The sequence below is a fragment of the Clupea harengus genome, chromosome 14, assembly GCF_900700415.2.
Source record: "Clupea harengus chromosome 14, Ch_v2.0.2, whole genome shotgun sequence".
Classification (NCBI taxonomy): Eukaryota; Metazoa; Chordata; class Actinopteri; order Clupeiformes; family Clupeidae; genus Clupea; species Clupea harengus.
Genome location: NC_045165.1, coordinates 10,872,663 through 10,900,355, shown reverse-complemented (window position 1 = coordinate 10,900,355; position 27,693 = coordinate 10,872,663). Strand labels below are relative to the sequence as shown.

The 27,693-nt window shown below is 42.2% G+C and overlaps 1 protein-coding gene across 3 annotated transcripts; it reads left to right on the top strand.

Moving 5' to 3' along the window:
* Positions 1 to 27,398, top strand: mgaa (MAX dimerization protein MGA a). Of its 3 annotated transcripts, XM_031580854.2 has the most exons (25): positions 1 to 565; positions 3,731 to 4,893; positions 5,676 to 7,026; positions 7,135 to 7,219; positions 7,382 to 7,492; positions 7,762 to 7,890; positions 8,088 to 8,189; positions 8,314 to 9,020; positions 9,229 to 9,541; positions 9,708 to 9,868; positions 10,020 to 10,106; positions 10,321 to 10,351; positions 10,811 to 10,873; positions 11,725 to 12,260; positions 13,522 to 13,762; positions 14,177 to 14,488; positions 18,308 to 18,574; positions 18,898 to 20,447; positions 20,772 to 20,875; positions 21,568 to 21,727; positions 21,869 to 21,980; positions 22,270 to 22,593; positions 23,843 to 24,061; positions 24,319 to 24,435; positions 24,803 to 27,398. In XM_031580854.2, exons 2-25 carry the CDS (start codon positions 3,803 to 3,805, stop codon positions 25,681 to 25,683), a joined length of 9,054 nt encoding a protein of 3,017 aa, XP_031436714.1. In that variant the 5' UTR covers positions 1 to 565; positions 3,731 to 3,802; the 3' UTR covers positions 25,684 to 27,398. The 3 variants fall into 3 exon arrangements, with proteins under 3 accessions (XP_031436714.1, XP_031436715.1, XP_031436716.1); XM_031580855.2 differs by lacking the exon at positions 10,811 to 10,873; XM_031580856.2 differs by lacking the exon at positions 14,177 to 14,488.
* Positions 27,399 to 27,693: the final 295 nt, after the last annotated feature.

Below are 27,693 nucleotides of genomic sequence, written 5' to 3'. Positions count from 1 at the left end.
TTACGATCTGTGCATGAACATTTCTTTAGCCAGTGCAAGTGTGTAAACGGACCTTTCAGAGACAGCTGTTGTCGGCCGTGGCGCACCATTTTTCATCTCTAACAATATGGCATCGAACACAACCCTTTGATGCTGACCCCGCAAAAATACATCCAGGCTACATAGCTTAAGACGCAAGACTTACGTGAAAAAAATGCGAAAGACTAAATTCCGATTTCGTGTGTGTCTATTCTACAGTTAGCACAAACAGTGGATTAGCCTCTTGACTACAAACTAACATCCTTTTGGAGAGTTTCTTTGCAGAAACGTGGGACCTAACACACCAAGTTCCATTGTTGATGTTTGAACATCATCGAATTGCTCCAATTGTCTGAGCCTGCGCAAACATGGTGAACGTGCCACCGCTGGAGCTGTGACGTATTCTACGACAGCACGTACGCTTTCTTCAGCTGGGTGAGACGCACACAGTAATAATGTTCGAAGTGGGGGAGAGAGAGAAAGGACGATCAAGGAATTCAAGAAGAGACGAACATTGTCCACATTGAAACATTTCAATTGGCAAAAGGTAAACAGTTGATTTGGATATAGGGATGTCTTTGAGAAGATAGATTTGAAATGGATTGACCACGTGCGTTACGTATTCTCGAAAACCCCAAAGCTTTGCTGGTCTTCCATCGTGTTGGCTTAGGGATCCACGCGCCATTCGGGTCAATTGCAGAATGCACGCGCTAGTATAGGAGGGTAGTTCGAGGCCTGTAGCCTCATACAGCGCTGTTGTATGGGATAAATCAGGCCTTGTGTTGTTGTATTAATGTTGACGTGAGTATTGCAATGAGTTTAAATAGCCACCGAATCAAAATATATGCTGTTTAATGTCTTATTATCCTCAAAATGGTAGAAATATAATGGCAAACAACCCACGGCAACCGTCATAACATATCATAAGCTAGCCATACCAGTTGTTTTGATCATTGCTTTGGGGTAGTATAACTCTTACTGCGGCCTTCGGCGATGCCTGCATGTAAATGTGCCGCTCGGATAAGGGCCTTGATGACATCTGACAAGTTGATTATACAACAGTAATATAATTGGAACTAAATTAACACTTTCTGAAGATGTTGACTTTGCAAGCACAGTTTTAAGATTAATTAGGAGTGAATAAATGAAACGGCTTCAATAGATGTTGGGCCAGATGGTGGTGGCGCAGTACTGTGGTATATTCAAGAATGTCTTCAAGAAATAGCTTGTCGTAATAAGTCTTTTTTTTTTTTTTTTCAAACGTTTTCAACGCTGTAGTCATGCGATAATAGTCATATAAGAATATATTACAATGGTTACACGTTCGAACGCCTGCTTATGCTTCTTGTATCAATTTCCAAGTCAGTTAGTATCAAGCTAGCATTGCTGTAAATCGTCTCACCTGCACCTCAAGAAGAAATCTTATTTTTTTTTAAATACAACTCATTGCCATATACACCAACTCCTAAAACATATATTCTTTCTCATCAACACACATATAGCCTACAGATGCAGATGTATGCAGTTGCATTTATTTAATAAATACTACATAGTGGTGGTTAGCCAACCACCATCTTTGTATGTCAGAATCAGGTTTTATTGGCCAAGTAAGTTTGCACAAACAAGGAATTTGACTTGGTAAAGTGACTCTCAGTGTGCTTACACAAAATATACAATACAATACAATACAAACAAACAAACAGTGCAACAGTGCAATGGACTAAGGAGTTTAAGAAAGTATGTACAAGGCGGAATGGCTATATACAGTAGCTGTGAAATGTTGCACAACAGTAGTGCCATGTCATGTTGAATGAACATATTGCATGAACATATTGCTTCCTTCAATGAATGAACAAGAACATTCTGACATTACTATAAATTCAAAACTATGTTCAAGAGTTATTGGCTGCCGGCGTTTTGATAAGATTCACCTTTAAAGGACAATAAAGTTTTGTGTTGTTTCCACTTGAAAATGGTATCGCATTACATAATTTGGACATAGACATAAACTTCAGAATGTCTGAACATGAAGACTTGAATGACGCAGTGTAGATGAAGAGATGGTGTTTGACTTTGTATGTGCATGTTTTGGTCAATTTTATTTCACACAAAACAATTCACACAGATTAACTAGAAGGTCACTTGGAGAGTGAACTGAAAACATAATGTTCTTGGTAGAGGTAACCATATTCAAACTGTCATACCTAAGACATTTTCACACCTTTAGTATTGCGCTGTAGGTACTGGGCTAGGCTAGTGTAGCTGGTATACCCTATGACAGCGAGGTTGAGCCACATGTTTATCCTTCTTTTAAAGTCACATTATGCAGGTCTTTACTGTTTTATGTTTCACTATTTTAAGTTATGTTTTTTGGTAGGTAACTAGTTTTTATAAAATCCTCAAAGTCATGAGTGATCATCTGAAGGGGAGATAAACACGCCTGTTATTCACTCTGAGGTTTTATTTGGGTCAGAAAAACAGCATAATATCAGCTTTTACAACAAGAGGTGACAAAATATATATTAGTTATATTAGGGATGTTAGATGACCCGGCGTTCGGGTAGCAGAAAATAATGCACCTTCAAGGTGGTAATGCAGCTACAACGTGAAAAGGACTCTGTGAAGTCCATTGTCTTGCTTATACCATGGTTGACACACTAGAGTTATGATAATTTGCGGATATAATTTCCACGTTTTGAACTATTTATTTTCGCCTCACATTGAGTCTCATCAATAGTTCTAAATGGAAGGTTGCTGTGCCCATAGCCCAGTCATTAGTTCCAGAACTCTCATTGTTATGCTAGCATATCCCAGCATTCTGTTGAGCCTTAGCTTTGTAAAATCACTATGGTCGTAGCCCAGATGTAGTGTATTGGTACTAAAAGCTATTTCAGATATGTAACATCTGCTACCATCTGTCCATTTATTTGTAACGGTCACAAAGCATCAGTTAATTTAAACTTCACAACAAACATGGCACGTTGACATGCAAGTGTAAAATGGTCAAAATTTAACTGGACCGGCTTTATAGGTGTACAACTGCAACATTTTATTGATGCTCTAAACAGCACGGCGCAATAGGAAATACTCCCAAGCCATGGTATAAATCACCATTATACAACAGTTGTCAAACCAGCTAGCTTCTAATAGTGCCAACTCTGCTGTTTTTGTTCTTCTCAGAGCAAGTATGTTAGCTAGTTAGCTCAGTAGGCTCTGGCAGAGTAGGCCTCTTTAATTATCCTACTCTGCCAGTTAACCAGATGTAGGCAAAAAGTTTGCTAGGCGATCAAACTTGCTAAGCTACGTCATAGCACGTGTCACGTTTGTGACGTATTGACTCCTCATTTGTCTACGGAACATTACAATCCGCTACTTCATTGGTCAGAATTTAGTTGCTGGCCGTTTATTTGCTGGTAGGACCCCATAAACAGTTAGTTATGAATATGGAATAATACAGTACCTATCGCAAACTGTACAATAGCTACTTAGCATGCTAATAGCTAAGTGATCCAGCTATTCCGAGACGTGATGATTTCCCTCACGATGCTTGAGTTTTTCACTCGTTTTTTTTAGTAATCAACAACACAACGATATAAACCAATCATCCGTTGCAGTACAAAAATAAAAAAGTGGAAAAGATGCTAAATCTTTTTATGGTTACAGTGGCAATGTTATAAATACTCTAACAGATTTGTTATTCTATCTTTTAAAGGATGTTGATCTATCAAAGACACAGTCCGAGGTAGAAGGGTCTTGAAGCCCTCCCGATGTCCTTCATAATCTCATGGCCGAAAAGAAGCAGACAGTAATGGTGCTTCGAGAGGACGGGGCCACTGCCCCGGCTGTGGCCCCAACTACCGCTGCTACGTCATCATTTTTTGTAGACCTTAAGCCAGGGCAGACTATTGAAGGTGGCAAGGACCAGGGAGCTCTTGATGCTAATGGAGAAGCTAATGTTGCTATGAAACCATCTCTAGCATTGGTTGCAGCAAGTCCTTATGCAGTCACCTCCACATTATCCTCAGACACAAACTCCAGCCACCATCCAGAGAATCTACCCGCAGAGGCCACATCCAAGGGCATCACAGTCACTCTGGATAACAACAACATGTGGAATGAGTTCTTCCGCTGTAAGACGGAGATGATTCTAACCAAGCAAGGTAGACGGATGTTTCCGTCTTGCCGCTATCGGGTTTCTGGGATGGAGCCCTTCCAGAGTTACCTCCTGATCATGGATATTACTCCCATGGACAACCATCGCTATAAATGGAGTGACCATCGCTGGGAGCCGAATGGAAAATCAGAGGCTCACGTCTCAGGAAGGGTCTTCATCCACCCGGAGTCCCCTGCTTCTGGTCACTACTGGATGCAGAGTCCTGTGTCATTTTACAAGCTCAAGCTTACCAATAATGTCATGGACCAAGAGGGGCATGTCATATTGCACTCTATGCATCGGTACCTGCCGCGGTTGCACGTGGTTCCTGCTGACAAGCGAACAGATGTGATCGACGTAAACGGGCCTGATGTCATGACCTTCAGTTTTCCACAAACAGAATTTTTTGCTGGAACGGCTTATCAGAACCTGAGTATCACTCAACTCAAAATTGATTATAACCCTTTTGCAAAGGGTTTTCGGGAAGATGCTGCCAACGTGCGCAGCCTAATGCCTAAGCTAGGAGCACCGAGTGTCTCAGTGGAAGGTGAAAATAAGAATAATAAGGAGCTTGGGCCCATTAAAAACAGTCTCAAAGCTTTGTTTGCCAAGAGGGTCCCTGTTGAAAAAAGCACTAAGGAGCAGGATCATCCAGCCACGAAGGAGGGTGAGGTTTACCGCAGAGATGGTAACACCCAGCTGTCAGGAATGACCGAGAAGGGGTAAGTGATCTAATGACATGAAAATGACAGAGAGAGAGTTTTATGTGTGTGATAAATGTAAATACATCTTTTAAATGAATAAATGTCAACATTAGCCATATCTGCGATCAATATTTTTTATATTTCTAGTGTTATCACAGTAGTCTTTTTAAAGGTACCAGAAATCGAAGTGATGCACATTAAAAATCATGTCACCACTGCTATTATACTGTTTATATTTCTGTGAAACAAAATTAAAATGAGCAAGATGAGTACTATCGTATGCAGCATACGAGTATCATATGTGAATTACCCCCAGAGCAACATAATAAGGAAAGAAATGGGTTTTGTTTTTTGCTTTTTCTTTTAAGGCATTTAAGACAACATTTATTGTTTTGGATCCAAGACATAGCCAGTTACTGTGTCTTATAAGTTCACCCAACCCAATTTATGGCCAAATAATGCACTACGACATTTCTCAGGGATCTTTTCATTTTTATTAAAGCTGATGCAACCTTCCTCATTGCCCATGCATAACTGCCAGTTGTGGCTGTACAGTATTGATGAATTTGTGGTCTTAATAAGTCAGATTGTTTTGAAACCTTTTTAAAAAGTTATGAGATGATGTGTATACTAGTATGTAGAATTATGTGGGTAGACAGTTGATCAAAACATCCTATGGGTTTTACTCTTTGCACAATACATCATTTAGATAAGAAATGAACATGATCGGTATGTGAAGGTCCACAACCCTTTTAATTCACTCTCAATATACCCTTCAGTTGTGTTTTGTCTGCTTTCAGTACTGTGAAGCGACGTCCAAGTACTTTGTCCGAGCTGTTTCAAGGGACACCGCTTAAACTGAAAAAGACATCCCCTGAGACTAGCGGTCCCAAAACTGGCAATGGCAGTGTGAACCCTGGGGGCAACCTATCATCACAAAAATCAGCGCAAGAAGACGTACAGCCAATGTCTGTTGTGAAGGAGGAGTTACCTGCAGATGTGAAATCCATGGAGGATTCTGAACAGACTCCTGATGTTTCTAATTCTCTTTGTGTCCAGAAATCTCAAACACTTAATTCAGAACCCACAATTGGTCAATCTTGTGGCACACAGGAAAATGGGCAGAAGGTTCCTAGCATTTCATCAGAGGAAGGTGCCTCAGGGATAACGCTCAGCGACTCTGAAGAACAAACCGAGAATAAATCGGTGCCACAAAAACGAGCAGGTGCTGTGGCCTTGCCCCTTCTTGCATTGTTCTTTCAACAGCTCAAATCAAAACCAAAATCTGCCAAGATCACTCCAAAACCTGATGATCCAGTATTCCTTGAGAAGCCCAAATCAAAACCTAAACCTGTCAATACCGCCCCAAAACCTGATGCTGCTGGGTCAACTTGGTTATCAAAAGGCAATACCTCACCTTCTACAAGTATTCGTTTTATACCTAATTCCACAAACCCTTCAGAATCATGCACTCAATTGGTTGACACCCATACCTCATCAACACTGTCTCCTGTCTCATCTAATAAAACTGTTGAAAACATTGTTCTCAATGCCCCATCAGAATGTTTGACGTCTCCTAAAACCGATGACATAGCCGCTATGAAAACATTCCCTGAAATACAAACCTTATGCAAACCACCGTCACCTGAGACGCGGAAAACACTACTGTCCACTACAGTACCCTCTAAAACTGACACAACGCCTGTTACCAATGAAGCTAAACCCCAGTCTTTGACTGTAAATTCATCTGAAGACATTGTCAACCAATCTACAACCCTTGCCACACCATCTGAAGCTGCTGCTTCTGACTCAGCACCTTGTTCACCATCATCCCTAGGCTTTTCACATGGTAGCCCAGCGCCTTCATCTGACCAAGAGCCTTCAGATCCTCCTCCTAACAAACTGGATATTACCCAAGCCAGTGAACAAGCGGAGGGCAATGAATCGAGCGGTGGAACTGGTGTGGCTTCCCTCGTAATCAACTCTAGCAACCAGCTGTCTGTGGGGAAAAAGTCCACGGGGAGACGCAAAAAAGGCAGAAAGATCAAGCAACCTGATGAGCCACTGTTGGTTGGTGGTCCTACTGATGTCCGCATGCATCCCAACCTTGAAGATGTGGAAGGTCAATTGTTTGTCTCCTTCACTTCAAAGGTAACTACATGCTCTAGCCTTAAACCAACACAATGCTGTATTTAGTTGTAATGTTTTTGTCATGATAGAAATGAGTAAATGGTGACATTTCATTCATGCACTTGACAGGAGGCTCTTGCAATTCATCTTGGAGACCAAGCTGAAGAATCACCCCCAGCACCACAGATATTGTCTGAGGTTATGGAAGAGCAGGGTACAATTGAAAACATTAATGAATATTTCACCCACGTAGTAGAACACACTTGCACTGGCCATTTAGACGGGTTGTGTGTAATCGTGACCATTTAGATGGGTTGTGTGTAATCGTGACCATTTAGATGGGTTGTGTGTAATCGTGATGTCTTTTTTGCAACAGTTGAATCCCCTGAGAGCATGGCTGAACGAATCGCTTCATTGGAGAAGGCCCTCCTTCAAGACTTAAAGGTCATGAAACACAAACAGGTCATCCACCCAGTCCTACAGGAAGGTAAGACAGATTAGCCCGTGGTCCAAACACTCTTAATTACTCTCTACAACTTTAGGAAAGTTTGTTTAAAAAAAATATAAAGTTGGCTAGATTTCAGACTATATGTGATTGGCTACAGAGTTGTAAATTAAAATATATGACGACGTGTAATGTATAAATAATGTAAAGTGTAGCTTCTTTCTTTACTAGTAACACTTGGTAACACCTTGAATGGAGCCAGTAATTTGCGGTCTCATTAATGGAACACTCTGATTTTGTCTTTTTTTAAGTTGGACTGAAGTTGAATATACTTGATCAGATCTTAGCCATAGATCTGGTTTATTTGGGTGTGGAACTGCCTATTCCCCCTCCCTCTCCATGTCTTGGTGAAGACTCAGGGGGTGTGTCGTCATCACAACGTAAGGAAAATTCCATTTGTTAATTATGTCTCATTATTAATGTACTGCATCTCTTGTAGGGTTTTTCTGTTGCTTCTATTTCTAACATTTTAAACGTTTTACTGAGGAACACTAGGCACTTTTAAGTTAAAGAATTGTCCAAACACGGACCTCCCTTATTTCACTTCCATTTTAACTAGATATTTCTGTGGACATAGTCCATTTTGTTTCAAGGACAGGAAAAACAACAGATATCACCAAAATCAAAGGCTGGAGGAGTAAATTTGTCACACCAGACCCCAAAGAACCACAGCCTGAAGGTAAGACAAGACTTCATACTATTATAATGTAATAATTCAATCTCCCGTAGGTCATATTCACCACCATATCCACAAAAGTTACATCACTATTATAATTAAAACATTTATTTTTTCCTGTCTGAAGGTGGTACCAGCGCAGATGCGTCACTGAAGAACCGGTCAGCCTTCTGCAGTGACATGCTGGATGAGTACCTGGCCAGTGAGGGAAAGCTCATTGATGAACGTGCTGCCAGTTTCTCCGCAAGCTGCGTCACCCCTGTGGCGTACCAGATGCCCACCAAAAGCAGCAGTTACGTGCGGACCCTGGACAGTGTCCTGAAGAAGAGGGGTTCCGCACCCACTCCCAAACCAGTCTCACCTGCTGCCCCTGTCTCCTCCAACTCTATGTCTACCTCCCAAACCAAAAGGTCCAAGGTACCTCCCAAACCTAAAGAGCCCCAAAAGCTGGGCGCAAGCACGGCACGCAGGTCATCCAGGACAGCCAAGGGAACCCCCACAACCGCACACCCATCCCCATCCATCTCTGAAACTAAAGATGCCCCTCTCCCCCCCAGCAAAAAAACATCCTCCAAGGTCAAAAACACTACAAAGACCCCATCCACCCTAAAATCACCAACGTCAGAGACCCCGCCAGTCAAGGCTCCACTGAAGGGGGGCACTACTTCAGTCGCCCAGGCTGGTCGCAGTGTCTGTGGGCGCAGTGTGAACCTGCCTCCCGCCGTGGTGAAGCTGCTGGAGGTGGAGGACGGAGCGGTGTGGGAGGGGAAGGAGCGCACGTTTGTCACGGAGGAACGGGCCTCCATCGCTCTAGCGGCGCTTGCCTCTATAACGGTACTGATGTTATCTGTCTTATGAGATTGCTGGTTCTGAAAAGGGTACTCGAAGTTTAAAGTGTAACCTATTTACCTCAAAGTAAATAAGTATGTCATTGTGACCTTTCAATACTTCTTTACTATGGATGAATAATTTCATCTATCTCTTGGTATAACTATAGTATAGTATAACTAATACTTGTTTGACCTGACCCCCCCCATCCCAGGGTGTTGTAGGGGAAAACTCTGCCTCTCTCCGGATCATTAAACGCCGAGCACCGCCCTGCCTCAGCACCCACTGCCGCCTGGGCTGTGTGTGCGCCAGCCTGGCCCAGGAGCGACGCCACAGCCACTGCGGAAAGCCAGAGTGCATGCTGGGGTGCCACTGTCTGCGCCATAAAGTGGTTCTTCTCAGGAAGCCCAAGAAAGAGGAGGTGAACGAGGAGAACTCTCCATCATCTCAAACCTTGACGGAGGATGAGGAGAGCTCAATCAAAACAAAAAGGAAGAAGAAGAAAAAGAAAAAATCTGTGGCCTATGGTAAGATCTGTATTCCCCACATTTGGATTGTTATGAGGTTGTCGGGCATGTGGTTCCTCAATGACATTGCTCCTGTTCTCACTGTGTTTTACTCATTTTCTCCTTCTCATTTTCTTTCTTTCTTTTGTTCATCCTCTCCCTCCCTCTCTCTCTCTGTGATGTATAGTGCTCACAGACCCTCCAGTGACTCCAGAGCCAGCCACTCGTGTGAGAACACTTTGGAACCGTAAAGGTATAGAGGCTGATCAAGATCAGCTGCACATACCTACTCCAATCCACCTTCCCTGCCCTCTACGTTATGGTATTCAACCAGATTACGAGGATATGGTAAGCACTTGTCTTAACAATTACATGGCTCCATACAAAGATGACCGCTGACAGCTCAGTATTTTGATGAGCTACTTCCAGTGCATGCATGCCAAAAACACTAAATGTTTTGATTTGACATGCTTGTAATGCAGTTGATATTTTTCTGTAGGATGACAATCTGTGTGATGAGGGCACGATGACATGTGCACGTATCCGGCCCTTTGAAGCCAAGTCCTCCAATGAGCCCAGAAGAAAGGTGAAGCCTATGGGCTCTTGCATGTTATTCACAGCAGTCAGTAATTGATAACAGCATATCATGGCTTTATGTGTATAGTGGTTTCAAGTGATGGGTTACTATAACGACATATATAGTTCCTGATTAGCTTAGCTGTTTTTGATGACTTCCAGAAGAAAAATCATAAGAGCTCCACCTCTACACTCTTTCTATAACTCTTTTTCCTGCATTTCAGGAAGAAAACATCTCTGGGGAGTCGGCAGATGGTATGTACATACGTTCAACATGTTCTTAACCTTACAAGCATACCGGAGTATTTTATCTAATCACGGCTTATATCAAGTTCGGAAGTTCGTTTGTACTTTGAGGTGTCACACATTACAAAATGTCTACCATCGTAGCAACCCCTCAAATATTTAGAATTTTAAAATCCCTAAAAATATTGGGTAAAGTAGGACAACATAAATACAACATGGTATGACGGCATACACCCAGAAAGTATGGCAGTATGACATGTAAAAACAAACATATACATGAAATTACAACAATGACCGATATCGCACAACAGAATTATCTCGACAAGCATGACTTAAGAAGGGGACTGTTAAGCAGAGGGGTGATTTTGAAGGTCGGGCGTGTATATGATGGCAGAGGTCTATGCAGCACATTGGGGAGTGTTGTATAGTGTGTAGGACCTACTGCCCTAAAAGGCCTGTCACCCATAGACTGGACACTGGAGGCAGGGACCGAGAACAGACTGGAGTCAGAGGAGCATAGTGAACAAGAGGGTGAGTATGGGTGAAAGGCCAGGGAACAGGTGCCCATACCACAGCGGAAAATTCAAAGTTCTCACGCATGGTCACACACGGTTTCTGTTTCACCCTTGACTTGGAGGTTTGACTAAACATACATACAAAGTGTGAGAGAGAGAGCGAGACTGAGGCTAGGTCAAATGGAAAATGCCAGGGAAGTATTCTGTAATGGGTAAGGTGTCAGATTAGTGGAAACACTGGTATAAATGCGTCCATGAGAACAGGCGGCCAATGTGTTCTGGTCAAACTTGGCCTTCAAAGTCATGTGTAATTGATATCTTGCTACTGATCTATTGAAAAAAGATCAATGGGTCCGATGCATGCGGAACTCCAGCACATGACTTGTGCTCATACTTCCGCCTGCTCCTTCTATTACAAGACTAAAGTGAACAAAATATCTCATCAGTATGAAGGGAAACACAGTCGAAGCACACCCAGGGCACAGAACAAAAGAAAAAAACAGTCTGAAAGAAAAAATTTAGACATAAGACTAGTGGACACAATGTATTGTTACACTAGGTCTCTATTGCTCGTAGCTTTATCGTTCTCTCCTTTGTACGTCGCTTTGGATAAAAGAGTCTGCTAAGGGGGGAGCTGTGGCGCAAGCAGCAGCCTCGTACCGTGGATGGGCCTGAACGGCCACGGGGACCCGGGTTCGAGTCCGACTTGCGGTCATTTCCCGATCCCACTCCCAATCTCTCTCCAGCTCGCTTCCTGTCTCTCTTCACTATCCTATCCACTTAAAGGCAAAAAGCCCAAAAATAAATCTTTAAAAAAAAAAATTGTCTGCTAAATGTAATATATGGACACATTTTGTTTCCCATCAGAGAGTGGCCAGGGGGAGGAGCCAGAGCCTGGCGAGTACATCCACGGCCCCTCCAAGCGCCTGGAGGTTGTGTCCGAATGCAAGTGGGAGAGACGGACGGACCGCACGTACATCATGCGGGTGCTATGCGAGCACATGGACAAGGACCGCCTGAAGACGCCCTTCTGGATTGGCAAATACCGCATCCAGCCCATCTCGCAGAGCGTTGTAGATGAGGGCCAGGGCCCCTGCGTCAACTACAAGGTGCTCATCTCCCAGCCACAGCTAGGCTTACTGAAGGACAAGATCCAGACTCAGCTGGAGACCAAGCCACCGGAGCCTCCCGCAACTAAAGCGGTGCCCAAACCGGAGCAACAGAGGCCAGTTGCCAAGGCCGAACCCAAGGCTGAGCCAAGGGCAGAACCAACGGCAAAGCACAGGATGATGGAGCTTTTGCCGAAACTAAGGCCAGAACAAGGCCTCCCCTTTCTGGCCGGTGTGCCTACAGCTGGTCTGCTTATTGCCCAATATAAAGCTGGCGAAGACTTTCCTATAACAGTATGTTCCTGCATAATACATAATATTACACTGCACACAAATGACATTACACAAATGATACTTGAGATTTATTCAGTAATCATTAATGTGTTATACTGCCACTTGCCTCTCACTGCAGTGTACATGTGAACTAGGGCTGAACGATTTGGGAAAATAATCTAATTGCGATTTTTTACCAAAATATTGCGATTGCGATTCGATATGCGATTTTTTTTTTTATCCTCTTTTTTTCCCAACAAAACGTAATGAATGTTACCAACACAATATTAGATACATTTAGTGTAAAATATTCTTTCCCACATTTTACATTTTTATTTAACTGCTCATTACAGAAACAAGAACAACAAATCGGTGGCTTTGCCACTGTGCATTTAAGTAATTTAAAAAAAGTAATTTTAAGTATAAACACTAGGCATGCACTTTTTAAACACTGTGTGCAAAATGTACCATCTTAAATTAAATTTTTTTTTTTTTTTTTTTTGTGACCACGTTTTTTTTATCGCGAACGTTGCGGTTAGAAAATCGCGTTCTATCATATCGCGATTAAATCGCAAATGCAATTAATCGTTCAGCCCTAATGTGAACTACAGAATAATGTGCCTTATGTGGTCAAATGATAAATACAGAATAATGTGCCTTATGTGGTCATATGTTAAATACAGAATAATGTGCCTTATGTGGTCATATGTTAAATACAGAATAATGTGCCTTATGTGGCCATATGTTAAATACAGAATAATGTGCCTTATGTGGCCATATGTTAAATGACAGGTACGTTACATGTAGTGATAGATTCAATATTACATTACAAGTGGTGAGGGCTTGAATAGGCTCATTTGAAATATTTAACACGGTTTTAAAAATGTACTAATTAACTGCAACTGCCTGGGTTATTATTTCTGTTAGTGCATGTGTAATGGTTAAAATATCTGAGGGCATCCATTGTACACCTGACACGTAGCTTAGTTGAGTTCACGACCTTGCAAGCTTGAGCCGTTCAACTTACAACTAATCTAACAGGCTGCACACCTAGTTCATTTTAAAACATTGATTGACAGCTCTAAAAGTGGTGATACATTTTAAGGTATAGATTGTTATGACATGGCAACTTTTCTTTTTTGGTGTTTGTTTTTCATACACTATGTTATATTACCAGAACAAAACTGATAAGACTGGTATACATCATCAGTCACCGTAGCAAAAGTGTAAAATGTAGATGTCATATGCTTAACTTTCACATACCCTTCTTTTGTGGCTCCAGGTGAATGGAAAATCATACCCCAAAGCCAGACTACAGCTTGGTCATATGGGAGCCCTTCACCCAGCCAACAGGCTCGCTGCATACATCACAGGCCGACTGGACCCTGGGAATCTACCCGGGCATAGAAAAGCTCAAGCCCAAGCCCAGGCCACAAACACAGCTAGTGTCACAGTCACGACCCCTGCAAATGTTGCTTCTGTTAATACGACGACATCAGCTCCTACGTCTTCAAAACCCACAGGTGAGTCATAGCTTATGCTCTTTTGATAGTTGGTGGAATGACAGTGGACGCACCTAGGTCTTCTAGTCACATAGGTCATCCTAATGGCAGACTAGGATGCTTTGTCTTTGAACATTTTGTCAAAACTCAAAATGTGTTACAATCATGATGAAGGGACATCCATTAAGAGTTCAATTTAGATTTGAATGGATTTGGATTGGATCAGATTCAGGAAATACCAAAAAATTAAGTTACATTAACCTGTTCTTCCTATTGGTATCAAATGAATCCATCACAATCTAACACATCCTCTCTACAGTACACCAACTTTAATATTAGAGTAAATAAAGTATTCACTCTAATCAACACATAGCCAAAATAACTTTTTTTGTATGGGGAGTCTCAACCAACTCCTTAATCTGTTCCTCTGTACAGCAACCAAGCCCACTGTGGGAAACGTGTACACCCAGTTTGTGGTCAACCAGCTCTGCTCCCAGCAGCAGAAGCTGCCATGTGTTCAAAAAATAGTCTTGTCTTCCAACCCCGTGGTTGTGGTGGGCCAACATGTTGCAGCCCAGAGCTCCCAAAAAGAACAGACAGGGGGCGCCAAAGGACCTGTCCTCGTCCCTCTGTCCCTAAGCAAACAGGCCCAACAGAAGGGCTCTGTTGGCACCGTGGTGTCCTCAGTCACCACACCTGTTACTACCACTTCCACTGCCACCTTCACTGCCTCTGGAGGCAGCTCAGGTACTGGTCCGGTCATCCGCGTCCGTACCCAATTTGTAGTCCAGGCGACACAAGCCACTTCACAACAATGAAAAGGCTACCTAGCTAACTAGTTACATTTGTTAGCTAGTTCAAGCAAAGAACACAATTGTTTTTTTTCCTGTTTGAAGTTTGTGGTCTTATTTACAGTCATGGTGTGGTATATCCACCTCCGTGTTAATTCGATAACATTTCATGAAGCATGAAGTTAGTCGCCTGCACTATAAAGTGGCCTTTAGTCGCTCCCCTCCTAATCCTGTCTGCTTGCCTTTGGGGTCAAAACTCTGCTTTTCATCCCCCGATGCCACTTTCATGCCCTGGTGATTTTGTCCTGATCCCTCATGCACTGCTGTGCAGACATTTCTCTCTCTCTCTCTTTCATCCCCCCATATCAGGGTGGTCCTGTCCACCTCTTGGAGTGTCCTGATTCAGCTTGAATTCATGACTAATTCAGAACTACAGCCCGACCAATATAGACTTTTTAAGATCAATACCGATTTCGATATTTGAGGATTAAAAAATCCGACAATGAGATATCTCCTAATATTCATTTTTTAACAAAAATGCATAACATAAAGATTTTTAATAGTGAATGGAAAGTTCTGATCAAGATAAGATATTATGTTGTTTAAATACTTTTCTGGTAGACAATAAATTATATGATAAAGTATACAACAGCAGTGAGTACATCCCTGTGCAATATCACACCATTGTCAAATGATTCAAAATAGTATCACCTTACAGTAATTGCATTCTAAGTGACAGTAGGGTATTTTCGCTTATGTAAAATTAAAAACTAATGGTTTAGATTTGCTATATTAAAAATGAAGGCCCCACAGTAGAAACTCAATGCAACAGAAGTCAGTACACCTTTCATTACTGAGATTCAAATCTTTTATTTTTACTTTGTATATCCACCTTTTATTTTTGATAACGGACTGAGTCCTTCTCAGTGTGAAGGATACCAGTGTTGCACAAATTTCTGTAGAGATGTTGTGCCGTTCTTCAGAGACAATTTCTTTTCTTTTCTGGATGGGTTGTGTTGCTCTACCTTCCTCTTTGAAATAGCCCAAAGGTGCTCTATTGGAGTCAAGTCAGTCATACTTAGCCAGATCATAGTTTTGACTTTTTTTCTTCTTTAGAAACTCTTGCGTGATTGTGGCAGTGTGCTTTGAATCATTATCATGCTGGAATATTCCTCTTCTACCAAGCTTCTGGAGACTCTGAGTCTTCTTGTATCATGTCAATTGACGTGTGAATCACGGGTATACAAACCATTAATGTTAGTCGTCTCCCACCAGCTTGACAAGCCCTATTGTTCGTCGGTGAGACAAATCACATCGTCAAAAGTGAAATACTGTCATACCGTTGGATTAAATAAGCTGCTTGGCAAGCTGCAATGTCTTCCATTCCAGACTCGAGTCATTACTGCGCCGCGCCAGCAATAGCCACAAAAGGGCAGTAAGAGCAAAACTTAACTCAAACAGGTAATAGATGTTTCATCACAGTTCAGTCATGTCAGTTTACAGCTTAAAAAAAAAAAAAACACACATTTTAGGGTGCAGTTACACTTTCACATGCATTTCAAATAAAAAAATAATCACCATACCATAAAAACACAGGTCAGACTTCGTTGTACTGGGCAGTGGTCAGCTGAGATTAATGCTTAGGAAACAAAGTGTGTTGTTGTGCAGTTGCAGTGCACCAGATGGACAAACTATGCAATGACAACACCGGTAATACAGTTGAATGATCGATTTTCGGTTTCCTTTACTTTCTTTTTTTTCAATTATTACCAATATACCGGTAATTAGCTTAATTAGGTCAATAATATCAGCACGCCGATTTATCGGTCAGGCTCTATTCAGAACCATCAAATATAGTTGAACGTGTCTCAGAGAAACACCTGATACATAAACGGAGCAGAAAACAGGACAGTAGTACTCCTTGATGAGGACTGGACTTCCCTGCCACATAGATTCCTGCTAATAAGCTTGTCCTGTGGTCCATGCTCACATGTCGACATCTGTAATGAATTGTGGTTGGTGTGTCCTTTTTTTGTCCTTCTTATAGAAGTGATTGTTGTGATTGCTTTACGTTTGTTGCATCTTGGGTGTGGTGTGTTCGTCTGAACTGATTTTGGTTTTTGTGTGTGAGCCTTGTTGGTCAGGATTGCATTTTGTGATTCATTAATTGTCCTTGATGTTGTCACTCCTGTGCTAGAAGATTCTTATTAGTGTTGTCACAATACCAAAAGTTTAGTTTTGACGCAAAAACCAACTCATGAATTTCAATACCATACCTAGAAAGGCTGTCATATTGTAGGCTAATGTTAAAAAATATGAATGCTGTCTTCATACAGTATGTATGAAACTCTCTCTGTAAAAAAATATATGTTGATGCAAGTGTGCATTATATATGAATGCAGGTGTGCATTCATTCATTTTTGGTGTGGGTACAGGGGATGGTGAGGGAGGTTGTGATGCCTTGTTTAGCCTGGGGCTTATGCGCGATCGAAAAGCCTCTCTGCAGTTAAGCCAGAGGCCAAACCAACATCAAAGAATGGCGATGAAGGCCAACTGTTGCCTCACCTCGTCTGTGTCAGGGCCACAAAGTTGAACACACCGCCAAGACTGCAGCCAACGACCAACTAGCACAAGCATTCTTTGCCTGCGTGAGGGGAAACTATGAATACAAGACCATAAACAAAGCAGCGTTTGCTTACCATTTTCACACCACTCTCGCTCACCACAGACGGTTTCATAATATAGCTACGTCTAATTGTCTAATGTCCGATAAGAAGATGCAAATGGCACTGGCGTTGTCACCTCTTGGTTTTTTGGATTGTGTAAAAAGAAAGGAAGTAGTAGAATAAGTAGAAACCCCCCTAACTGGGTGCAGTCATGGAGAGGCCAACTAGAAAGATTATTGGTCTTTACTGTTTTGCTCCCATTTCCACAGGACACCATTACAGCATAATAGCAATAAATAACCGGCTTGGGAATGGGCGACACTTTCAGCACAACACAAATATATCAACTGTGTATGAGTATGTAGATTACTACTGCAGAGAGGCTTTTCAATCACTCTGTAACTATCACTTGTCAGTCTTTGAATTCCTTGAAAAGGTCGGGATGTTTGTCAGGTTTAATGTGTTGCCTCCCTTTGCAAAACAGGCTTTAAAATATTGCTTGCACATATTTCGCTTGAAATGTCTCCACATTCCGCTTCGAGTCCCCTCTTTGTCAAAGAGTTCTGGTGTAGCCGAAACGGCTGCCATCTCTTCAAGTCCAGTCTCTGAACTAAATGTTGTTTCCCGCAACACACACACACACACACACACACACACCACTGTTGCAACGTTACCACTGTGAGCTTTGTGCATAGAGACAGATTCCTATTAGCCATATCAAATAGCTATTTGCATAATAAAAGTATCAGGTTTTTCTTTCAAAATGCTGCTATCCTGACGTTTTCAAAACTCTACTTTTTCAGTATCGTTATACCGTGCAACACTAGATCTTATTTTGGTGTGTAAATATATAAAATATATACAGGTTGAATATACCCAAATCATCCATCTGATTATTATTAAGTCAGGGTGGCTACATTGTAAGAATCAATAATCATTCTTCAAGATCTACCCCAAGCTTCTCTTTATATTGAATTACACTTGCTTTTGCCAACAAAATCAAATTGAATCTCCCCTACCTCCAAAGGGTATAACATACCTGAACCACACTGCTATATCTGCTGTACATACCTTCATTAACACATTCCTTTCTGTCTGCATGATTTCAGATGGGACGCCTCAACTTCACACAGTAGTGAAAATCCGTCCTCACCCGAATCTACTAGTGCCCACTTCACCTGCTAGAGCTGTGTCTCCAACAGCAACAGGACCCCGGAACGTTACGGCCCAGAACGTCAGCCGAGTCATGCTCCAGCCGATTCGGACCACCTCTGGGGAAACACTCTACCGTAACCCCAATGGCCAGCTTGTTCAGCTTGTGCCTCTTAGCCAGCTGCGGAACATCAAACCCAATTTTGTGCTCAGAGGAGACCAGAGTGAGTGAGAAGTTAATACTTCATTTATGCTTGAAAAGTCATTGTGAAGCTGAGTTTACTGTGAATAAAAGAACTAGACACAAGAATCAGAGCGGATTAAAGGTGAGGTTAAAGGTTAAAAGATCGAATAAATCGATAAAATACAACATCAAGTAAACAGATGGTTGTGATGCATCCTCACTGTGTTTTAAGAGCAAGTCATTTGATATTTAGTTTTATTTCTGTCTGCATTGTTGGTAACATTTTTGTATTATGGTGATTCTGTGGAGTATGTTGAGATGTTATAACCAAATCTATCTTTTTTGTTTGTTTTGTTTCTCTAGAAGCTTTTGTGCGTTTACCAACTCCAGTTGTCCCTGGAGCTGCACCCAGAGGGCCCATCACAAATATTAGTTCCTCAACTCCGACAAACACTTCAGGTGGTACATATATCATGACCACCGCGACCAGCTCCTCTTCCGTTACGCCTGTCTCAAGTAAAAAGCTAATACCTACCAGTGCTGTGACCGCAGCGGGTTTAGCTACCAGCCCTTCCCCACCCAAAATTGCCAAGATGATTTCCCTGTCTGGGTCCTCATCCTTCAACAAAACAGTCTCGCCTATGTTCAAAGCAGCTCCAGAGTTCTTAGGGAACATTGGAACCCACACCATGAGGATCTTGCCAACCGGTCCTGGAACTCAAGGACCGTCACTGGCCCAGGGGGGATCTAAAATGGTTCCGGCCAGTGGAAGTTTCACTTTGCTTCAACCTCCGGGTACCAAGACACCCTCTGCAGCTCTTGGGCCAGATAGCGTCTTAGCCACAGTATCAGACAAACCTCCATTGGTGTTGGTTGTAGACAAACCCAAAACAGTACTTGTGGTGGAAAAACCTGCCACAGATCCTTTGCTGAGTAAACCTTCACCAGTTCCTGGTTTGGACAAACCTTCAGCAGTGTTGCTGGCAGATAAAACCAAAGCAGTTTCTGCAAAAGACAAACCGACAACAGATTCTGGACCTTCAGCTGCGTTGGAGAACTCTCCAGAAGTCCAGAAGCTGTCAGACAAACCTCCAGAGGTCCCAGCAGTCCCTGTTCTGGAAAAGCCCCTAACAACTGTAGTGCCGGAGGAACACTCAGCGTCTCCTGCTACAGACGAATCTTCGGTCTTAACTTCAGGCGACAAGTCAACCACAGTCCTTTCCTCTGACGATGCCCCGGGTGTCCCTTTGCAGGACAAAAGCTCGACTGTAGCCATCCCTGTGTCAGATAAACCATCTAAAGACCCGGTGTTGGACAAGCCCCCTGCGGTACCGGTGTCAGAGGGTTCTACAGCTGTCTCTGTGCAGAACAAACAGGACAGCAGTGGCACAGATGTCACAGCAGAGAGTTCTGTTTGCGCCCCGATAGTTCTCTCTTCTAAACACAGCTCCTCCAGTGATTCAAGTTTGACTAGCCCGGTAAAAGCTGATCAGCTGAAGCCTACCAGTCCTCCCAAGGATGCTTCACCTGAAGATAGGAATACCGCCTCAGCCGAAGCCTTGAAGGGAAACTCTGACACGTCAAAACCCTCTGCCAGTTCTGTTTCTCTCCCAAGCAGCCATCCGCAGGCTGATAAAACTGCGCCTGACGGTGAGCCCTTGCTCTTTAAGGAGATGTTGGATCTGACTCCTCTAAGCCCCTCTGTGGATGGATGTGAGGAAGAAGAAGAGACTGTAGACGTCGATAGCGATGACCATGAGGAAGAGGAGTGCATTGTTTTAACAGATGGGAAGCCAATGATGGAGGAAGGAGAGATCGGCTCAGATGTTGAGGTCCTTGGAGACACTCTCCTCCTGACTGACGACTCCGATGAGGACTCGGACTCAGATGATGAGTCTGTTTGCGTGATCAGTGTAAGATTTTAGTACAGTAATCTCTAAAGTATGAACTTGTAGACTAATTTAACTATTTACTTGGGTGGTATTGTTGATAAACACAAACAGTAAATGCAGTGTGCTTCCATGACGTAAACCATGTTAACAGTTAGTAATTATAGTCCTCTCCATCTCAGTAATTTAAGTGGTTATTTACCAGGAAAGGTATTACATTACATTTACAGACTATGTATGAACATGATTTTGTTTAAATCAAAATGCAGCAACATTAGCTTTTGCTTAAAAATGTGTTGTACGTTGTTTTTGATGTTTTGTTTTTCTTTTTTTTCACCCCTTCTGTAGGATTCAGGAGAAACTGAAATGAGTGATGATGAGGATAACACTGTTGACATCGAGACAGTGGATGAGTCAACCATGCCTGTTACTCGAACCAAAAATAAAGTGAGGTAAGTGCAGCAGTTTAGATGTTATTGCAGATTTCAAGGTGCGGCAGCTATATACAGATATACGGAGGAGATGTGCTCTTATTAGCAAAATAATCCACCTGCAGAATCAAAGGAAGGAAATATTTTTAAATTCAGATACTGTTGTTTTTATAGCATCCTTATAACTTTGAACACAGATGCTCTCCTGTGAACTACAGATTTCCAATAAAACTATCAAGGCCATAAAAATGGACTGCTTGAAAGGCATATTTTTTTATATGTGTAGCATGTTAAGTGTGAAGGGACTTTTATTTTGAAATGGGGATTGAGATGACGTGGAGAAGAAAAGACACAGACGCGTTAACTTTAGCACTATTTTAAAATAATTTATAAAATGTAACCTTGGTATTTTTTACTCTGAGGAAGGCTAGCATTCAGTGCATCTCCCCATTCTGCTAGTTGATCAGTTCAGTGCTGGGAATACTCCAAAACTTCCCAGTAATGTCACATGAATTGTCTAGGTAGATCAGAGAAGAGGGAATCAATTAATTGACCAGTCTGAAAAGGAGCCTAATATAGGCACTCTAATTGAAAGAACTCCTGGTTGTTCAGTGAATTAACGGTGCTGTTCATTTACAGTAGTGTTAGTTTTGACTGAAGAAGATAACACAGAATGTATGAAAACATTTTTTCTCTTGGTTGTCTCTTGTCAGACGGAGAAGTATGGTCAATTTGGAAAGGGCTCGAAGGCTTGAGGGCCACAAAAACAATGAGAGACAGCGCCGCGATGTCCTAAGGGACTGTTTCGGTACGATTAAGGAGTTGCTGCATCTCGATGACCCCAAGGCATCCAAACTCCGCGTTATCATGGAGGTAGGAGGATTTTTTGCTGTTTCCACCATGTTGTGTAAATTGATGAAGTAGTAATACCCAGTTTATTCAAAAATTACAGCTACTGTATTTGTACAACCAAAACTATTTGCTTGCTGACAATTCCATCATGTTTCTTTTTAGGCCACAAAAGAAATTCACCATCTTGAAACCCAGGGATTTTACTTGCAAAATGAAAAAGAAGTGCTGACTAAGAAGCAGAAGGTGTACCTGAGGAAGATCTCTCAGTCCTCAGGTTAGCTACAGTTGTTAAGATGACCATCATACCTCTCGATAGTGTAATAATGCCAGATACCCTAGCAATAATGATGGACATAGTAAGAAATTGCGGTTCATTTATTATTGCTCAATTCCCAACTTAAAATTGTGGTGAAATCTGAGATTTTCCTAATATTGTTTCAGATACACAGTGGAAAGATTAGCTTCAACTATGCCTGGCTATCTGGCAACATGATGCCATGATTTTAAGGGCAAAAATAGCCACAACCTACTTTGCAATGTTGTTTGGTACTTGTCATCCACAGGGAAGTCTGAGGAGATGATTCTGAAAAAGCTACAGGACATCAGCAGTAGGCAGAAGATAGTCGAACAACACAGAAAGAGGAAGCAACGCCTCACTGCATCGTCACTACCGAAAGAGCTATCGGTTCCTCCACCCGTCCCCAGCTCTGAAACCCCCTCCACCCCCTCTTCCTCCGTCACAGCAGGCCCTGTGCACGGTCCCCGTCCGAAACGTCAGCCTCCCCAACGGCCTGCCCCTCCCCCAACCCACCGGGTTCCTTTGGTACCGTTGCAGCCAGGGAAGCGGACTAAAATGTTGCCCAACATCCTCAGTAGGCGGTCTAGAGGTCAGTCTTTGATTGAGATAGGGGTTTCTGATCAGCCAAGCGAACCACTGTGAGGCCCTCACACTCACCATTGCTTCTAGTGCTTGTATTTAACTTAATACTCTTATTAGTTGTATAACAACATTTGTTTTACCAGAGACATTGTCGATTGGATAGTTCCCTTTCTGGGTGACCAAGTTAGAACTTGGTTGAGATGTGTGCAGTACCTTGCCATTATGTATTAGTAGATCATGTCACTGGAGCCGGACCGATAAATCGCTGTGCCAATATTACCGCCCAAAATATACTAATTGCTGATCTGTCTGCGTTTATAATGGTTGATACATTTAAAAAATATATTTGAAGGAAAGCGTTTGAGCCTTCAACTGAATCACCAGAGTTGTCATTACTTAGTTTGTCCACTGGAAGGCACACTGCAACTTTGGCAACACACTCCTACGCTATGAATCTCTGAGCACTGCACAGTACAACGAAGTGCGATACTGTGTCGTCGGTAGGGTGGAAGATAATGAATGTTAATTAGCGATTCTCTGTTATTCTGCCTTAAAGGGAAATGTAGGGGGTTTTAGATCTATTTTACTGGGGACAATTAATAACAACCACAATCGATCCAGTCTTAGAACGCTATATTCACAAATTTAGATTACCGTTCATTAATGTTGAGAGATGGGGAGGCCTGCACTCAGCTAGTCCTCTTCTAGGTAAAGATGGGTGAATTGAAAGCTAAAACTAACTATCAAAGAACAACAAAAACAATAACACCTGTACTTTTATTACTTATATTTACTGTATTTAAACAAGAGCCTTTTATTTAGGCTACCAGATAATTATTTAAACGTTATGTCCCATCTTGATCAGAACTCTTCAGTCACTATGCTAAATGTTTGAAAAAATTGTTAAAAATGAATGTCGGCCGATATATTATTATCAGATTTTTAAACTCTTTAATATCAAAACATGGTATTGGTTTTAAAAATCCTAAATATCGGTTGGGCTCTGCATATCATTATAGAGCATTTTCTTTTTTGTATGTTTTGAATCCATGCCAGCACTTGAATTACTAATCAAGTGTTTTCAAGAAAAATAGTCATATTTTTATACTTTATACTAAAGTTTCAAGTTTTAAAAGGCTTGTATTTCAGGAACCTGGAAGGCTAACAACCTGTAAACTACAGTGTATATAACAATGTAATAACAGGAAGGTTTACTAAGTGGAGGTTAATCGCTAACTTTGCTCTCTCGTTTCTAGTTCCTCCAGCAGTACCCCTGCCAGTGCCTCCGCCAGTACCCCCGCCAGTACCACCACCAGTACCCCCGCCAGTACCCCCGCCAGTACCCACTCAGGTGTTCTCAGTCATGAACCCTCTGTTGCCAGGCCAGCAGATCATCACACTGTCCAACCCCCTCCGCTCTCTGGTGCCCGTTGGCCCCCTTTCCAGCCTCCCAGGTCATCAGTTGTCTACGCCAGGTATACCTTTAAAGCCTTTCAAGTTTGTATGTCTGCGAGTGTGGTGACCTGACCTCCCATTTGGATTATATCTTCGATTATTTGTTGAACAATCCAATGGAAAAGTGAATGTTTGCAAATTTCTAGTACAACTGAGGAAGCATTAGTTCCAAATGGAATTCTCAATATATGAATGAATTATATCTGGTGTGTGATGGATTTAATGACGTAAATCTTATGCCTTCTCATGCGGTCTCATGTTTTGTTTTCCCCTCAAGGCGTTGCTGCTGTGAGCGTCAGAGTCGCCGCAGTGCCACGGGTCATCCAGGTAGAGGGCGCTCATTCCCTGGCTAGGGTGTTATCTGACCAACCTTCAGAAGTGGACGGCCCAACAGGTAGTCTGATTTAAGCCTTAGGCTTGAATGAAAGTATTTTCTCTTATGATACTGTTACTCTCTCATGGTTTACACACTAATTAAAAATATTGGACAATACTTTTAAGTTTTGGAAAAAAAATGATTTCAGTAAATTTAGCAGAATTAATTTAGCAGTAAAATCACCAGTGACCAGTGTGCACCCTTACTGTCAAAACAAAGGCCAAGTGTGTTTGAATTAGTGCTGGAAATCCTAGAATCTTTTCCTGACAGTTTGAAATCTCTGAAAGTGAGTCTTTTTAAAAGGTTAACATTCTCCTTTTTACTTCTGTCTCTCAGTCTCTGTTGCTTTTCGACGCTTCTGATAAATGTTTGTCTAATCTTACAGCGAATGCCATCGGTCTACCCAAGATATTGAAGGTGGTGTCTCTGGCACCTCCTGTGGAGAACTCGGACACGAGTAGTAATACCACAGCCCAGGAGAAGACGTCAACTGATCCTGCTGTCGGCTCATCCCTGGCCACAGTAAGCACACCACCCACTCAGAGTACAGACACACTAGAAGAGGGAGAGGTACCAGATGGGCCGCTGACCGCAGTCAGGAAACTCAAGGCTCAGCTGAAGGCCTCGGCCGAACTAGGAGGGGATGAAGAAGAGGAGAGGCAGGAGAAAGCCAATGACGAGGCGACAAAAGATGGAGGTGTTGACCCAACACTGATGTCACTGCTCAATGAGATTGTGTTCCTGAACCAGCAGTTGAGCTCTGATGGGTCCAAGCCATCCACTCCTTGTCACGCCCCGCAACCAGAACCGGGAGAGGTCCTGGTGGATCGTCCGGCAGCGCGTGTGGCACTGGACGATGCCCGCTCCCCCAGCCCCTTGGTCCTCCGCCTGGATGACGAGGAAGCTGAGACCTCAACCCCCACCAAGTCCACGTCAACTAACACACCAGAGACGGCAGCGAATGAGCCTAGTGGAGCAGCAGTCGGATCGGAACCATCCGTGAAGTTGGTGCCCGCCTCCGGGTCCACCCCTCCACTCACACCTGAGACAAACGGACAGTCTCAACCGATGGAGTCCATCGCTGTCAAAGGCGATGCCTTGGCCCCACCACCTCTACTGCAGATGAAGGCAGGAAGCGTAGCGCCACCTGTGACCCCGTCGCCCAAAGAGAAGTTGTCATGGCGACCAATGCCCAAACTTGTTCCTTTGGGCTTGAAGGGCACACCACAGACGTCTCTAAGTCGGGGAACAGGCTCATCTCCATAGACTTTGTCCTTGTTTTTTTGTTTTGGTCGGTAAGCAATCAGGGATTCGATCTTAAACTGATGTATATTTGAGTTGATAGTTTAGAGTTAAGAGAGACTCTCATGTTGTGTCTGTGACTTTGCTTTAGTTTGGCTAGTTTTTTTAAACAAGTACTGCCTGATGTGCCTATATGCTATCCCAAAGAAGTCTTGTTGGTCTTTACTGCAGTAATATATCCTAAAACAGGGAAAACAGGCAAATCTTAAGATAAGGAAAAGGTCAAACTTCAAAATGTATAGGAAATACTTGAACCTGCTGCTTTTCTTTTTCGGTTTAGTTTAAATCTAAAAAAAAAAACAGCTACTATATCATTTTCGTTAGTTTTTCGGTTGTTTTTCCTCTTGTCGGGAAGAGGACATGCAATAGTAAAAAAAAAAAGAAGCCTACTGGAGACATGAGATGCTCATACTAAAATCGTTACGCCTCGGAGATGGTGGCTGTTCGCATACCACTTTCTTTGTCTTCTTTCTGAATAGTCGTAACAGATTTCTGTAGGTGTGGTGGGGTCCCTCTCCATATTGGAGCGGAGACTGTCTTTAAACCATAAGCATAGGAGATAACTGTTAAGTGTTAAGCTAGTTCAAAGAAGAATGTAAGGTTGGTGGACTGATTTAGCCTCTGGTGTGGATCACTGCTCTCCTTCCAGGGTTGGAAGTGACTGTTGTGGTGCCCCTTTGGACTTGAAAAAACAACTGTAGGGGGAGGCTGAAATAGTTGACCTTTTGTATGGACATTTGTTTGTGCAATGAAATGTGAAGCGTTAAGACACGCCTATCTCTTGACACTAAACACAATCTTTTATCATGGTTGTGAGAAACAAAACTATTAGGCCTTTGAAGATGGCGACAATATTTTAACTGTAATAATGCAATAATAGTTGTTTTTTTTTTTTTTAGGTTTTTTTTTTAGGTATAACGTCATGCCTTTTGTGCTTGTTGATCTCTTTACACTTAAGTTGCTGGCTCAGAGAGGTGTGGATTGTCACTCTCAATGTTTTGGACCGCTGGGGTTTGCGTGTACTATTTCAAGTTCGCCACTTAGCATAGGATTTTAGTCAAGCAATCTATCTCTATAACTGGTTGGTTGAATTGTCTGTCCTTTCTTTGCTGCCTACTTGGGTATTATTGGAATATTGTACAAAATAATGCACACCTAAAAGTCATAGGAGCACCATTTCAATTTTTCCCCTCACACCCATACATTCCCAAAACCAACTGGAGCACATCAATACAGTGTGGACTATTGTAGTTTCACTACAGGACAAATTCCTTATGCAAGTCTTTTGTTCAGTTTTCACAGTCCTCAGTTACTACAAACTACAAAGTGCATTTCTGTGTGTAAATATCCAGAGAAGTATGTTACTGTGAATACTGCAAGAAGATTTAGCGTGTACATTTAGTCAGTTTTTCTATGTTTATTGCGTACAATAATAACTATGTAGGTTTCCTCTATGAATAAGCCTGATATGTCCAGTGTATATAATGTTTGTTTATACTAAGGAAAAAAAAAAAGACTTTCATCTGTAAATGAACATGGTTGTGTGCTGGTTTTTGTAAGGAGCATGAGAATATTTTTGTAAGATGTCCATATGTAGACAGTGTTACACTGACAGACAGAACCTAAACAAGAACAGAAGTGTCCTTGATGAGTAAATAAAGGTGTATGTTTAACTTGGATGGAACTCAGATGTGTTCTGTTTTAATTAACAATATGTTCTACCTAGATATAGGGTACATGGAAACGTGTAGAGATTGAAGCTTGACAAGTAATATTTATTAGTGGTAACGTTAGAATGCACCCACCGTCACAGTTAAAGATGAGCTGTATTCTCTCACTTGTTTTGAAGCCAACAGCCACTTAACAATTGTTCTGTTAAAGGAAGACTAATTTCCATGTTCACTAGCCCTCAATTAAGTTCCTCTTGACATTTATATGTTAGCTTAGGGATTGGTTAAGGGGCATATAATTGCA